Source organism: Marmota marmota, unplaced genomic scaffold (assembly GCF_001458135.2).
Source record: "Marmota marmota marmota unplaced genomic scaffold, marMar, whole genome shotgun sequence".
NCBI classification, from domain to species: Eukaryota; Metazoa; Chordata; class Mammalia; order Rodentia; family Sciuridae; genus Marmota; species Marmota marmota.
In genome coordinates this window covers 13,834,847-13,848,299 of record NW_025999960.1, presented here as the reverse complement: position 1 = coordinate 13,848,299, position 13,453 = coordinate 13,834,847, and the positions used below count along the sequence as shown (strand labels likewise).

General features: G+C 46.5%; 1 protein-coding gene and 1 long non-coding RNA gene across 6 annotated transcripts in view; one reads left to right on the top strand and one right to left on the bottom strand.

The window, feature by feature from the left end:
• Endou (endonuclease, poly(U) specific) overlaps window positions 1-11,820 on the top strand; it is a 26,930-nt gene extending 15,110 nt beyond the window's left edge. For all 4 annotated transcript variants that reach the window (XM_048802610.1, XM_048802611.1, XM_048802609.1 and 1 more), the window contains 8 exons: window positions 1,657-1,710; window positions 2,152-2,289; window positions 2,717-2,888; window positions 3,254-3,453; window positions 9,104-9,217; window positions 9,832-9,938; window positions 10,637-10,779; window positions 11,632-11,820. In XM_048802610.1, coding sequence (XP_048658567.1) covers window positions 1,657-1,710; window positions 2,152-2,289; window positions 2,717-2,888; window positions 3,254-3,453; window positions 9,104-9,217; window positions 9,832-9,938; window positions 10,637-10,779; window positions 11,632-11,752 — 1,049 coding nt within the window. In that variant the 3' untranslated portion in view covers window positions 11,753-11,820. The remainder of the gene's footprint in view (window positions 1-1,656; window positions 1,711-2,151; window positions 2,290-2,716; window positions 2,889-3,253; window positions 3,454-9,103; window positions 9,218-9,831; window positions 9,939-10,636; window positions 10,780-11,631) is intronic.
• On the bottom strand, window positions 9,096-13,453 carry LOC125616653. 2 transcript variants are annotated; one of them, XR_007347388.1, is made up of 3 exons: window positions 13,173-13,448; window positions 9,813-9,884; window positions 9,096-9,227 (listed from the first exon to the last, which is right to left on the bottom strand). It is a non-coding gene; the product is annotated as an uncharacterized LOC125616653 (long non-coding RNA). The 2 variants fall into 2 exon arrangements; XR_007347389.1 differs by having other exon boundaries at window positions 9,133-9,230; window positions 13,173-13,453.

The window sequence follows — 13,453 nt, the reverse complement described above, 5'->3', positions numbered from 1 at the left end:
AAAGGTAGTATCTGCTGACCAGCTGTGTGTTCATGGAACTGCTTCCACTCACACGGACCCTTTATTCAATTTACACAAAAACACCAACCCAGTGCTCAGAGCCAGAATCAGAGCCCACTATTTTCTGCTGCCTCTGTGCCCTCTCCTTTCTTATCATTCAGCAGACACAGGAAGGCCTGATCATACTGACACTCCAAGATAGTAGTCATACCCAGCCTTGGAAACACTTCATCTCTAAGTTTCTGATTTGCAACTCAGAACCTCTTTCCTACAGGAAAAAAAATATTGTAAATGATGTAACTCTAGCTCAGCTCACAAAAGTCCATGAATATCAACTGTGGCTGAATTAAGGAGTTTATGGATTTCTTTTCTTTTCTAAAAAAAGTATTTTTAGTAGTAGATGGACACATGCCTTTATTTTATTTATTTTTATGTGCCAGGCAAATGCTCTACAACTAAGCTACAGCCTCAGCCCTTTTTTTGGTCTTTGATTTGATATAGATTCAGTTTTGTTTATATTGTGTGTGTGTGTTTTTTGCTTTGTTTTTTTGTTTTTTTGGTGGTGCTGGGGATTGAACCCAGGGCCTTGTGCATGCTAGGCAAGCACTTTACCAACTGAGCTATATCCCCAGAACAGTTTATGGATTTCTAACCCTTAGAACACAGTCCAGCACAAAGTAAGAGATCAGAAGATGTTGTTGACTGAGCAAATAACCTGACTAGTGGTTCTGATTGTGATATCACAATCCTATCCAGCAGCCTCACTAAAAGCTTCTGAGTCACTCTGTACCATGGCCGTTTCTTTGGGACAGCCGTGGAGGTGGGCTATTCTACGTGTGATGGTAGAGGAGCTCAGATTCCTGGGAACATTCCTTCCTCTCCCCCTCACTCCCACCACACCCTTCTCTACCAGAGCACAGGAGGTGGTCACTCAGGTTGCAGTAGTGCTTTCCTGAACATGTTTTTCCTGCAAACAGCTTTTTGTTTTTTGGTACTGGGATTGGACTCAGGAGTACTTGAACTGAGCCCTATCCCCAGCCCTATTTTGTATTTTATTTAGAGACAGGGTCTCACTGAGTTGCTTAGAGCCTTGCTTTTGCTGAGGCTGGCTTTGAACTTGCAATCCTCCTGCCTTAGCCTCCCAAACCACTGGGATTACAGGGCTACCTCACTGTGCCCAGCTTATTTTAGCTTTTTTGATAAAAGCTTTCAATAAACTCCTTCCACTGGAAATGCAGTTTTCATCCTCTTTGATGTGGGCCTAGTCCTTTGTACTGCAGCCCTTGTTTACTATCTGCTTCCAGTGCACATGGTTGTCCCTGAGGCTGGGAGACTTCAGAACCAGGAAAAAAGGGGGAGGGAAATATTTTTCTTTGTGTGTGTGTGTGTGTGTGTGTGTGTGTGTGTGTGTTTAGGTATTGGGGATTGAACCCAGGGTTGCTTTACCACTGAGCACCCTCAGTCAGTTTTTTATATTTTGAGACACAGTCTGGTTAAGTTGCTGAGGGTCTCCCTAAGTTGCTCAGACTGTCCCAGAGATTGTGAGCCTCCCATCTCAGCCTCCCAAGTCATGGGGATTACAGGAATGGGCCACCATGCCCAGTAAGGGATGGAAGTCCTTAGGGGTGGCGGGTAACTTTATTTTTCTAATTGCAGCGGAGGAGGAGCCAGAGGAATTCTTGGAGCTGGAAGAAGAGGCCCCGGATAATAGTGAGCCTGCCTTCCCAAATGGGACCTTCAGGATAAAGATGGGACACCAGGGGCGATGAGGGGAGGGCTCTGCCAGGCCTAAGGGCCAGGCCTGGCTCCAAGAGAGAGGTTGGCAGGGCTCCCTAGCCTCAGAGGGAGAGGGGCCTGTTGCCAGGGAAGGGGAGGGGTAACCAGGAAAGAGTCCGAGGCCTGGGGAGGGAAGTGGAAGAGGTTTTATTTTTAGAGTGGGAAGATTATAAAAACAACAGGCCAGAAAATAAAGTTCAGCATCAGAAAGGACTTCCTGACTGTGAAGGGCGTGCAGGAACTGGACCTGTTTGTTTTCCTTCCCTGGAGACCTAGTGAGGAGGATCAGGAGCCGGCGGGGAGGGAGGGAGCGGCACGGGCGCTCGGCTCGCCCTCTAGTGGCCAGATGGGGACTCGCCTCTCCTCGGCTCTCAGGCTTGTACTCGGCACCCAGCTCCTGCCAGGGCCGCTGCCGCGAAGCCTTCGACAAGCACCACCCCTGCCACTGCAATGACCGCTGCCAAGAATTTGGGAACTGCTGCAAGGATTTCGAGAGCCTGTGTGGCGACCACGGTCAGTCTGCTCCCTCCGCATAGCCCCAGATACACAAGGACTCTCATGCAGTGGTTTTCAAAGTGTGGTCCCTGGACCAGCAGCACCAGCATCTGAGAATCTATAAGAAACGCAAACGCTAGGGTCTCACCCCAGACCTATTGATAGAAACTTTGGGGGTGAGCTCACCCCTCTGTTTTAACAAGTCTTCTGGGTGATTCTGATGCCTGCTACAGTTTGAGAATCTTCCTAGAGGGAAGGGGCAGGGTGGACATTCTGTGGACATTCATGGCAACGACATGGGTTGATGTTAAGGGTCCTTAGGCCCCTGCCCTCCAACCACCTCCTGCAGGCTTCTCCAAGGTGCTCAGGAGGGGATGCACACAGACGTTGGCCTGTCTTGCCTTCCCTCTGGCCCTGAGATCACCCCTTCTCCATTTCCTCCCAGAGGGCTTCTCCCACAGCAGTGATGCCATAACCAAAGAGGAGCTTCAGAGCATCTCTGAGAAGATCTACAAGGCAGACACCAACAAAGCCCAGAAGGAAGACATCGTTCTCAACAGTCAAAACCGCATCTCCCCTTCAGAGACGGGAGACCAAGTGGATCGCTGCCCAGAGCCGTGAGTCCCCCTGGTCCCCACAGAGTCTCTCTTCAATCCTTCCTTCTTTGATGCTCCTACTCTTTTCTCCTCAAATCAGGCAGGAGGAAAGGGAGAGGGGAAAAATAGTTCTTCAGAGACAAGGAAGCCTCCTTGAAGGACTGTGGGTATACATTTGGGAGGGTTTCTGGAATTGGTTGGGTTGAGGACAGGGAAGATCTTCTAGGAGATGGAGTGGAATAAAAGTGGCTTCATGCATAACCTTCAAGAGCACCTGAAGTCCCCCTCCAATCCTCATGTGCTGCCCCTGGGCTCTCTGGAAGTTTCTGGAAGAGTTTTTGCTGCATGTTCAGGCCCCTCTGTGGGTGTCCCTCCTCCTGCCCCAGGCTCTTCACGTATGTCAATGAGCAGCTGTTCTCCAAGCCCACCTACGCAGCCTTCATTAACCTGCTCAACAACTACCAGCGGGCGACGGGCCATGGGGAGCACTTCAATGCCCAGCAGCTGGCCGAACAGGGTGTCTTCCTCAGAGAGATCATGAAGACAGCAGTGATGAAGGAGCTCTACAGCTTTCTCCATCACCAGAGTGAGTGAGCCATTCCCAGGCCCCATGAGGCACTGTTGAGGATGCGGGTCTGTCTGCAGGAGAGCCAGACACCTCTGAGGGCTGCACAATGGGGTGTTGGGAGAGCAGGTGAGGAAGCAGAGGACCACACAGAGGCAAGTGCACACCTGGGAGGGACAGAGTTAAGGCCAGAGGGGAGTCATGGAGAGATTATGGGCCCTACTAGGGGCTGCAGAATCCTCTGTTTGGCTTGGAGATCACCTCCTTTTTCCTCTTCTTCCCCTTCTTCTATGCTAGGGATTGAACCCAGGGCATGCTAGGCAAGTGCTCTACCACTGAGTTACATCCCCAGTCCTTTTCACTTTATTTTGAGACAGGATCTTGGTAAGTCATGAAGCCTGAACTCAATTTTGCAATCCTCCTGCCTTAGTCTCCCAAATAGATGGGATCACAGTTGTGTGCTACCATACCTGGGTCACCCCATCTTTTGACTGAGTGTTAGCAGCCTTGTGGATCCCTCAGCCTCTGCTTCAGTCTCAGGGTCCCCTGCAGGGTTATGAGACTCCCTCACCCCGGGGCACTTCTTAGCCACCTCTATGGATCCAAGTCGCTTTATGGATCAGGCAGATATAGTCCCCAACTCTTTTGCCTTTTCTGCACTAAGTCCAGGAAGGGCTTGGCTTTCTTCTTCTTCTTCTTCTTCTTCTTCTTCTTCTTCTTCTTCTTCTTCTTCTTCTTTTTTTTTGTGGGGAACAGCTACAGAAAATCAACAAAGGTTCAGAGAGGATGTCCTACCAGGAAGAGTTCTGGTGGGAATGTCTCCAGATACAGATACATTCAAGTCAGACCAAAAAAGGTTTTGACAGCAGGACTTTTTGGCTCTGGTTGTGTTTGTCAGTGTCCTCCAGATTCCTTCCCCGAATTCCAAGCAGCTGGGCTTTGTCTCAGGGGTGGCGCTGTCCAGGTCTCCTCTCACTGGCTGTGGGATGGCCTCCACAGCTCTGCTGTTTTTAGGTGACACAGGAGTGATTCCATGAGATGATGCAGTCCTGTGTCGCCCCCTGGTGTTCTCTCTGTGGTAAACGCATGAGAGTGGAGTGAGCCGTCTGCTTTTCAGTGAGAGAAATGGAGGCGGAGCCAGGCTAGATGGGACCCAGGCCACAAAGGAGTTGGAAGCAGAGCTGGCTCTGGAACCTTGGTTCCAATATGAGGCCAGGTTCTTCATTACTCACTTTTTCTCATTTCTCTTTCCCTCCTTGTCCAAATGCCACTTTTTTTTTTTTTTTTTTTGCTACTGGGGATTGAACCCAGGGGTGCTCAACCAATGATCCATATCTCCACTCCTTTTTATTTTTATTTATTTATTTTTAAAGATGATGTCTTGCTAATTTGCTTAGGGTCTAAGTTGCTGAGGTTGGCCTCGAACTTGTGATCCTCCTCCCTCAGCCTCCCAAGCTGCAGGAATTATAGGTTTGCACCACCATGCCCAGCCTTTATTCTTTATTCTTTAGGTTCTTGCTCAGGTCTCACCACCTCTATGAAGAGTTCAATTGCTTCAGTTCTTGCTGGCTTTCAGCATCCCTTTGGAGACTGAGAGATTAGGCTATGACCCAGAATAACCTAGGGCCAGAGAGACTTGGTTTTCTCCTGGTTCTGATACTGACTAGTGGTATGACTCTTGTGCTACAGTTTGAACATGTCCTCCAAATTTCATGTGCTGGAAACTTAATTCCTAATATTATATATTAATGGTAATTGGATGTGAGAGCTGTGCGAAGCAACTGGGTCTTGGGGGATTGCCCTCATGAATAGTTAATCAGTTAATGGATTAATGGATTGTCCAAGGAGTAGCTCTGTTATAAAAGTGAGTTCTCTCTGGTGTACTTGCTCTGTCTTGCCCTGTGATGCCTTTTACCATATTATGATTCAGCAAGAAGGTATTCACCAGATGCCAGCACCTAGATGTTGGACTTCCTAGACTCCAGAACTATAAGCAAACTAAACCTCTACTCTTTATAAACTACGGAGTCTCAGGTGTTTAGTTATAGCAATCGAAAATGAACTAAGACTCCTGAGAAAGTTATTTACCTTGCTGAGTCTCATCTGTGAAATGATGTCTTTGAGGATTAATATTTGTAAAGCACCCAGTGGAAAATTTGGCCCCAAGTAAGTGCTAGTAAGGGCAACTATTCAGCTTGTGAAACTAATCTGTTATTTTTTTTTTTTTTAATGTATTCAGACTTATTTTCCAACTGCATTTAAGTCCTTGAAAGGAGAGAATATTTCTGGTGTCTCTTTTTAGATCCTCTACACACAATTCTGGGCCATAAACAGTCAGTATTTGATGACTCTCTGATTTATTTATTTATTTTTTTAAGAGAGAGAGAGGGAGAGAGAGAATTTTAATATTTATTTATTTTTATTTTTTGGCAGACACAACATCTTTGTTTGTATGTGGTGCTGAGGATTGAACCCGGGCTACCCACATGCCAGGCGAGCGCCCTACCGCTTGAACCACATCCCCAGCCCTGACTCTCTGATTTAAATCTCCAGTCCTCACCTTTCCCTTTTTTCCCAATGGCCATTTCAACATCTCCACTTGGCTATCTATCTGGTATCTACACAAAATTTAGTGTAAAGAGAACTCACAGTTCTCACTTTTCCTCCTGACCTGCTTCTCCTTGGGTCTTTCCCATCTCATAAATGACAATAGAATCCATCTAGCTGTTCAGGCCAAAACCCAGGAGTTAGATTTGATTCTTTTCCCCCCACCCCTCCCCACTGTCATCCATAACTCCCACCTTCAAAATATATCCCAGATCTTCCTGCTTTTCATCCCTTCTGTTTTAGTCAGCAGTTTCACTGCTATGACCAAAAGATCTGACAGGAACAATGTAGGGGAAGAAAAGTTTATTTGGGGTTTACAGTTTCAGAGGTCTCAGTCCATAGATGGATGGTGCCATTGCTGCTGCACATCATGGAGGATGAGAGCATCTCAGAACAGGACAATCAGGAATCAGAGAGAGCTCTCACTCACTAAATGTAAACCCTAAAATCACACCCCCAGAGACCCACCTCCTTCAGTCACACCCTACTGGCCTACAGCCACTACCCACCCAATTAATCCATTCAAGTTGATTAACGCACTGATTAGGTGAAGGCTCTCATAACCCAATCATTTCACCTCTAAACTTTCTTGCATTGTCTCACACATGAGCTTTAGGGGAACACTTCAGATCTAAGCCAAAACACCTTCTCCTCAACTACCACTTAGTGTATGCCATCTCCAACTGTTCACCTGGATAGCATTAGCTTCAAAATTGGCCTCTCTACTTCCACTCTTAAAACTGCATGGACCTTTTTACTTAGGCAATCAGAATGATCTTTTAAAAGCAAAGCTCTTATCACATAATTTCTCTGCCCAAATTCCTTCTGTGTTAGTCAGCTTTGTGTTGCTCTGACCAAAATACCTGACAAGAACAACTTAGAGGAGGAAAACTTTATTTTGGCTCATGGTTTTAGAGGTTCAGTCCTTGGTGGGTAAGTCCATTGCTTTATGTCCAGAAGACCGTGGTGGAAGGGAGAGGCGGAGGAGCACTGCTCCACTACTGGCAGCGAGAGAGCAGAGAGAGAGGGATGAGGGAAAAGGGCCACAGAGAAGATGCACCCTTCCAGGGTATGACCTCAGTGACCCACCTCCTTCAGCCATATCCCACTTGCTTATAGCTATCACCCAGTCAATCTACTCAAACTAGAATGGGCTAATTAGGTTGCAGCTATCCTCATCTAATCAATTCACTTCTGAATATTCCTGCATTAACACAGGAGCTTTTGGGGTACATCTCATCTTCAAACCATAACACCTCAGTGTCTCTCTATGCCCAAAGCTGTAGAGTTGTTAAGAGATAGGTCTGTGGAGCTAGGCTGTGTAGGTTTGGGTGCTGTGTCTACCTCTTATGAATTATGCCATCTGGCCTTGGTTTCATAACCTATGTCTGCTTCAGTTTACTTCTCTCTAATTGGAAATAATAAGTACCTTTCTTACTAACATGAGGCTAGTACTAATGTGAAGATTCAATGTGAGGAATAATAATAATAATTATTTGGTACCAGGGATTGAACCCAGGGGCACTTAACCACTGAGCCACATCCCCAGCCTTTTGTAATATTTTATTTAGAGACAGGGCCTCATTGAGTCACTTAAAGCCTTGCTAAGTTGCTGAGGCTGACTTTGAACTCATGATCCTCCTGCCTCAGCCACCTGAGCCACGGGGATTACAGGCATGCACCAACGCACCTGGCTTGAGGATTCAATATTATTATATGGAACCCTTTAAAATGGTGCTGGGCACACATAAAGTCCTCAATCAATCTAAGATATTTTTGTTATTATTACTATTTGATTGGGATCTGGCCTTCTTGCCATGGCTTACAGGATCTGGTCCCTGCCTACCTCTCAGGCCCCCTCTCCTCCTGCTTACTTTGCTCCAGCCACAGTGAACTTCTTTCAGTTCTTTGAATATAAATTCTCTACCTGGAGCCTTGGCACTTACAGTTCCCTTTTAATAGAATTCTTCTCCCCAGATGTTTGTGTGGTGAACTCCTTATCCTTCAGGTCTCTTGATTAGCGCTACTTTCTCAAAAAGGTTTTTCTGGTCTTCCTTTTCAGAAGTCCTCTGTCTTAGTATGTTTTATGCTGCTAGAACAGAATACCACAGACTGAGTAATTTATAATGAACAGAAATTTATTGACTTGTGGTTCTGGAGGCTGGGAAGTCCAAGATCGCAGGACTGTATCTAATAACGGCCTTCTTGCTGCGTCACCCCATGGCAGAGGCAGAGACAAAGAGTGAGAAAAAGGCAAAAGAAGGCCAAACTTGTTTTTTTTTTTTTTTAAGGAAACCATCCCTTCGATAAGGAACCCTTTTCTGTGAAAATGACATTAATCAATTCATGAGGATAGAGCCCTCCTGGCGTAATCACCTCTTAAAGATCCCACTTCTTTTTTTTTTATTATTTATTAGTTTTAATCAGTATTACGTGACAGTAGAAAGCTCTTTGATTCATTGTACACAAATGGAGCATAATTTTAAGATCCTACCTCTTAATCATGTCACAGTGGGTATTCCTAACATATTTTTTTTTTGGGGGGGGGATACTTCAAAACAGCACACTCCAACCCCATCTAGCTAGTCATCACAGGCTACTCTCGTGTCTGAAATCACATGATTTCTTTAGTGTTTCCATGTTTGTTTATTTGTCTCCCTCTCTGTAATGTAAACTCTAAGATAGAGACCCTGTCCTTATTTTTCTCTGCTGAATCCTCAGCCTTTAGGTCTGGGCCTAGCACACAGTGGGTGTCCTGCTGATCATTGCTGAATGGGCAGTTGAACACATTTGTTGATTGATTAAACCCATGTCTCTCCTCTTTTTTTTTTTTTTTAATATTTTCAGTTGTAGATGGACACAATACCTTTATTTTATTTATTTTTATGTGGTGCTGAGGATTGAACCCAGTGCTTCACACATGCTAGGCAAGCACTCTACTGCCAAGCCACAACCCCAGCGCCCCCATGTCTCTCTTGATGTCCTGAAGCAGGTGGCCCTTTTCTGTTTCCCAGGACCCGACCTCTCTTCCCCTCTCCAACGTCCTCTGTGTTCCTCTCTGCAGACCGCTATGTCTCTGAACAAGAATTCGTTGACGACTTGAAGAATATGTGGTTTGGGCTCTATTCAAGAGGCAATGAGGAGGCGGACTCCAGTGGCTTTGAACATGTCTTCTCAGGTGGGGCACCCTGCTTAGAAAGGAAGGGTGGAAGGGGTGAAAAGGAATGACTTTGCTCAGGAGCAGGGCAGCCCTGACCCTGAAGAATAGACAGCCAACTTGGCTGTCAGGGAGGGACATTCTACTATCAGGCCAAGAGGGACGGGTCTGAGAAGCCATTTTGAGGGATAGTCTCTCTCGAGTACCTAAGAGGGAAAGAAGACCAGATACTGGAGCTCTCAAGGGGCTACATCTTGAATGAACAAGTGTTTGGGGGCAAGGTAGTTAGCCTCTGAGCAGTCCTTTGCTTCCAGAGCTTGGTCAGCTGCTTCCTGAGAGGTTCACAGTCTGTTCCCCACTGCCCTGTCCCATAAGGCTCCCACCAGGCCAGGCTTGCTCCTGGAGAAACACTAGAGTGGTCTCTAGTATCAGCTAGGGGGAAGAATCATTCTGGCTGAACTGAGAGGAGAGGACAGGGATGTGAGGGACTCTGGGGAGTGAGGTAAGGGACTGAGCTGGTGAACATTCAGATCCCAGAGAAGGAGGCAGCCTTGGTGTGGGGTGAGAGAAAGGGGACTGGAGGGACAGGATGGTTCCAGAAGCCCAGATCACTTACCTTGTGCTCTGTTTTATAGGTGAAATCAAAAAGGGCAAGGTCACTGGCTTCCATAACTGGATCCGCTTCTATCTGCAGGAGAAGGAGGGCCTGGTTGACTATTACAGCCATAACTATGATGGACCTGTGAGTACCTGTGCTGGAAAAGCCCTGTTGGTGGCCACACTTTCTATCCTTGTGTTTGGAACAGTCAGACTTGTTCCTCCCCCTGACTCATCTGCAGCCCAGTGGGGATTGTGAACGTGGTGTCCTCCCTTGCTGGACAGCAAGTTTAGCCACCCAAGAGATGGTATTCCCTTCCAGGGAAGGCTCTAGAACTGCATGGTCAGAGGGAAGAGGACACCATATCTGGGTGGGATGTTGAGGTCAGAGGAGGATTTTGAGGGAGAGGAACCAATGACATACAATTATCCGCCTCCCCACCCCCACCCGAATGTCTTTCAAATGTGGCTGAGAGTTTGAACCTGGATAGTCTGAGCTAAACTACATACAATTTACAAAAAAGAAACCTTTGCTGTCCTGTACCAGCAAATAATTTGGGGGAAATGAACCGTCCTCTTCCAGGTATAGGGGCAATTAGGAACAATTGCATCCCTGGCATTCTGGTCTGGGTCTTATGGTTGCTGACTCTGGCCTCCTTGGCACTGTCAACACCACACAGAGGGTCTGAGTGGGGCTCAGGTACTTCTACTTAAGGAAGCCGGTCTCCCTGAAGGCTCCTCATGGACCTTCAACAACTACTGACCAACTGCTGGCATTTGGCACCTCTCTAATGCTACTCTGTGGCCTTCACCAAACCCCCCTTTCTGCCCTTTTCTTTGCAGTGGGATTCCTACCCTGACGTGTTAGCGATGCAGTTCAACTGGGATGGCTACTATAAGGAAGTGGGCTCAGCTTTCATTGGCAGCAGCCCTGAGTTTGAGTTTGCACTCTACTCCTTGTGCTTCATTGCCCGGCCAGGCAAAGTGTAAGTACTGGGCCAGCCACAGAGATCTGGAGTCTGCCACTCAGGGGCTGAGAGGGCTTGGACAGATCATTGTGCTGTGCCTCCATTTTATCCCTCGAGCAGTGGTTAGATTAGATTGGAGGCTGCCAAACTTCATCTTAGCTGTAGAACCCATCTCCCTTCTTTCCCCTCAAGTGCAATTTTATGCAGGATCTTACTATTCACAGAAGTTAGAAATAGGTTGTCTTGGGGACTGTAAGCCTCTATTTTTGTTCTTGAGGCTGTTTGAGGGAAACTGAACAGTTGGTAACAACTGGCCTTCCTGTTCTGTATCAGTTGGAAACTTTGGGTTCTACTATTTAAAAATTTTTTTAAATTAAAAAAATTTTTTTTTAATACTGGGTTTGAACCAAGGAGTGCTCTACTACTGAGCCACCCACCCCATCCTATTTTTACATTTTATTTTGAGACAAGGTCTTGTAAGTTGCTGAGGTTGGCCTCAACTTGCAATCTTCTTGCCTCAAACTCATGAGTCACTGGAATTATAGGTGTGCGCCACCACCTGGCAGGGTTCTATGCTTCTGAAAGATGAAACAAATATTCATTCTGAGAACTTCAGTTCTAGAATCTGGGGTTTTAAAATATTGCTCTGGGAAAGATGAGGAAAGCTCCTCTTTCCGAAGACAGAAAATAAGGTCCAGATGCCTCAGTGGCTGCAGAAATCTGTGGCAGCAGAAATCTGTGGCAGCTCTGTCATAAAGGACAGAACCCTTTTTTTTTTTTGAGCGGGGAGGGGGCTGGATCCTTGCAGCCTGGGGGAAAGAGGCAAGGTGGAGTGGTGGGCCCCTCTGATTTCATGATCTTTTCCCACAGGTGCCAGTTAAGCCTGGGTGGTTATCCCTTGGCTATCCAGACCTATCCCTGGGACAAGACTACCTATGGAAATGGCAAGAAGTACATTGCCACAGCCTACGTGGTGTCTTCCACCCATTAGAACAGAACTTTGAGCCAGAAAGGGCCATGAGGGCAGGGAGGACTCTTGCAGGACTGAGGTGCTGTCTACTCTGGACTGGAAAAGGGAGGGAGGAGGCTGGGAGGAAATCCCACATCAGTGAAACAGAACCCCCAAACCAAAAATGCCTATACAGGAGGAAAGAAACAAATTAGAAAATGCAGAGAAGCAGTCAAACATTTGTCATCCAGTATTTTAACAATATCGACTAAGAAACAAAGTCCAGGTGGAGGAGGTGGAGGGCCTTGATGGTTCCTTGCTCTGATGCGTGGTGGAACTGTGAGCAAGTCCTCTGGCCTCACAGTGCCTCCTGCTTCCCTCTAACATAATGGGAAGAGGTCTACCCCTTTTCCTGTTTTGGGGGTTGGCGAGAGGACAAACCTGATGATACATTTACTGAGGTCTTTTCAAATGTTCTTAGGAAGAACTGCTAATAGAAATATAAGATTACTATAATGGCTGTTATTGTTTACAGCTCTGCAAACTGCAATTTGGCTCTGTGTCAGGGGCCTCAAAGAAGTCAGGCCACAGAAACTAACCAGTGGGCCTTTAGTCTTTTGTACAGTAAGATCCTTTTGGAACAGAGTCTGGGAGAACTCTGTCATTGAACAGAGCTGGGTAATGGTTGGGACAGCAAATGGGCTGGGGCAGGGTGTCTTCCCCAGGCCTGAGTGTTTTGTGGTCAACTCAGTATCTGTTTCCAGAAGCTTCCTGATTATAGATGTTTAGTGCATCTGCACTCTTATGTTTTGATCCCAAATAGTTTTTTTTTTTAAATAGAATTCCCATAAGAGGAGGAAGATTTAGCATCAGAAAAAGAAAGGCAACTATAACTTATTCTCTATTAAGGCTTAGCCAGCTGCAATATTTTGAATCACTCTAGATGGGAGACCAGGGAGACTGCTCCCTATCTCCACCACAGTGGTGCTTTTCTCCCCTGGGCCTGCTTGGAGCCAGATGGGGCTCCACAGAGTCAGTCCTGCTCCCTGACTTAGAGAGGTCAGGTCTCCAATTAAAGTTATTAAAAACAAAAAACAGAAACGTGTCTCTTCTTTGTTTATGGATCCCTTGACTGTTGGTATCCCTGCATTTTCCCTGGAGCAGGGCTGGGAATGATATTCCTCCTTTCAAGTCCTTTCAGGGGAAAGTGGTATCTTGGTGAAGTGCTTGAAGGCTCACCAAGTCCTCTAAGAGAGGGAGAGAAATCTTCCAGGTGCAATGTGAAACATGGAAAGAGCATCACAAGCAAACAACGGGGAGGTGAGTGGTGGGCGACTCTTGGCTCCAGTACCAGTAACCAGCCCCTTCTATCACATATACAGGGAACAGAAGGACATCCTGGATGCAGCTTCTGTGACTGCAGAGGTTGACCAAACTGAGAGATATTAAAAAGAATTCTCACCTGTTGTCGGATTATTTAGGACACAATTCTAGGAAGAAACCAGCCAAGAAGGGAACCTATAACAAATTTGAGAGCTCAGACAAATCAAACAGGAACTTGTTCTATCCTATCCTGTGGTGTTCACAGTCCAGTGGACAGGACAAGGGGTCAGGAGTACATAGTCTAGGTGCAACCTCTGATCTAGTCAGTTACTTGCTGGTTACATGGGTAACTTTCTTATTCAATCAGTATCCTTATCAGTAATATTGGGATAATAGTACCACTGTTGTAAGGTAAGGAAT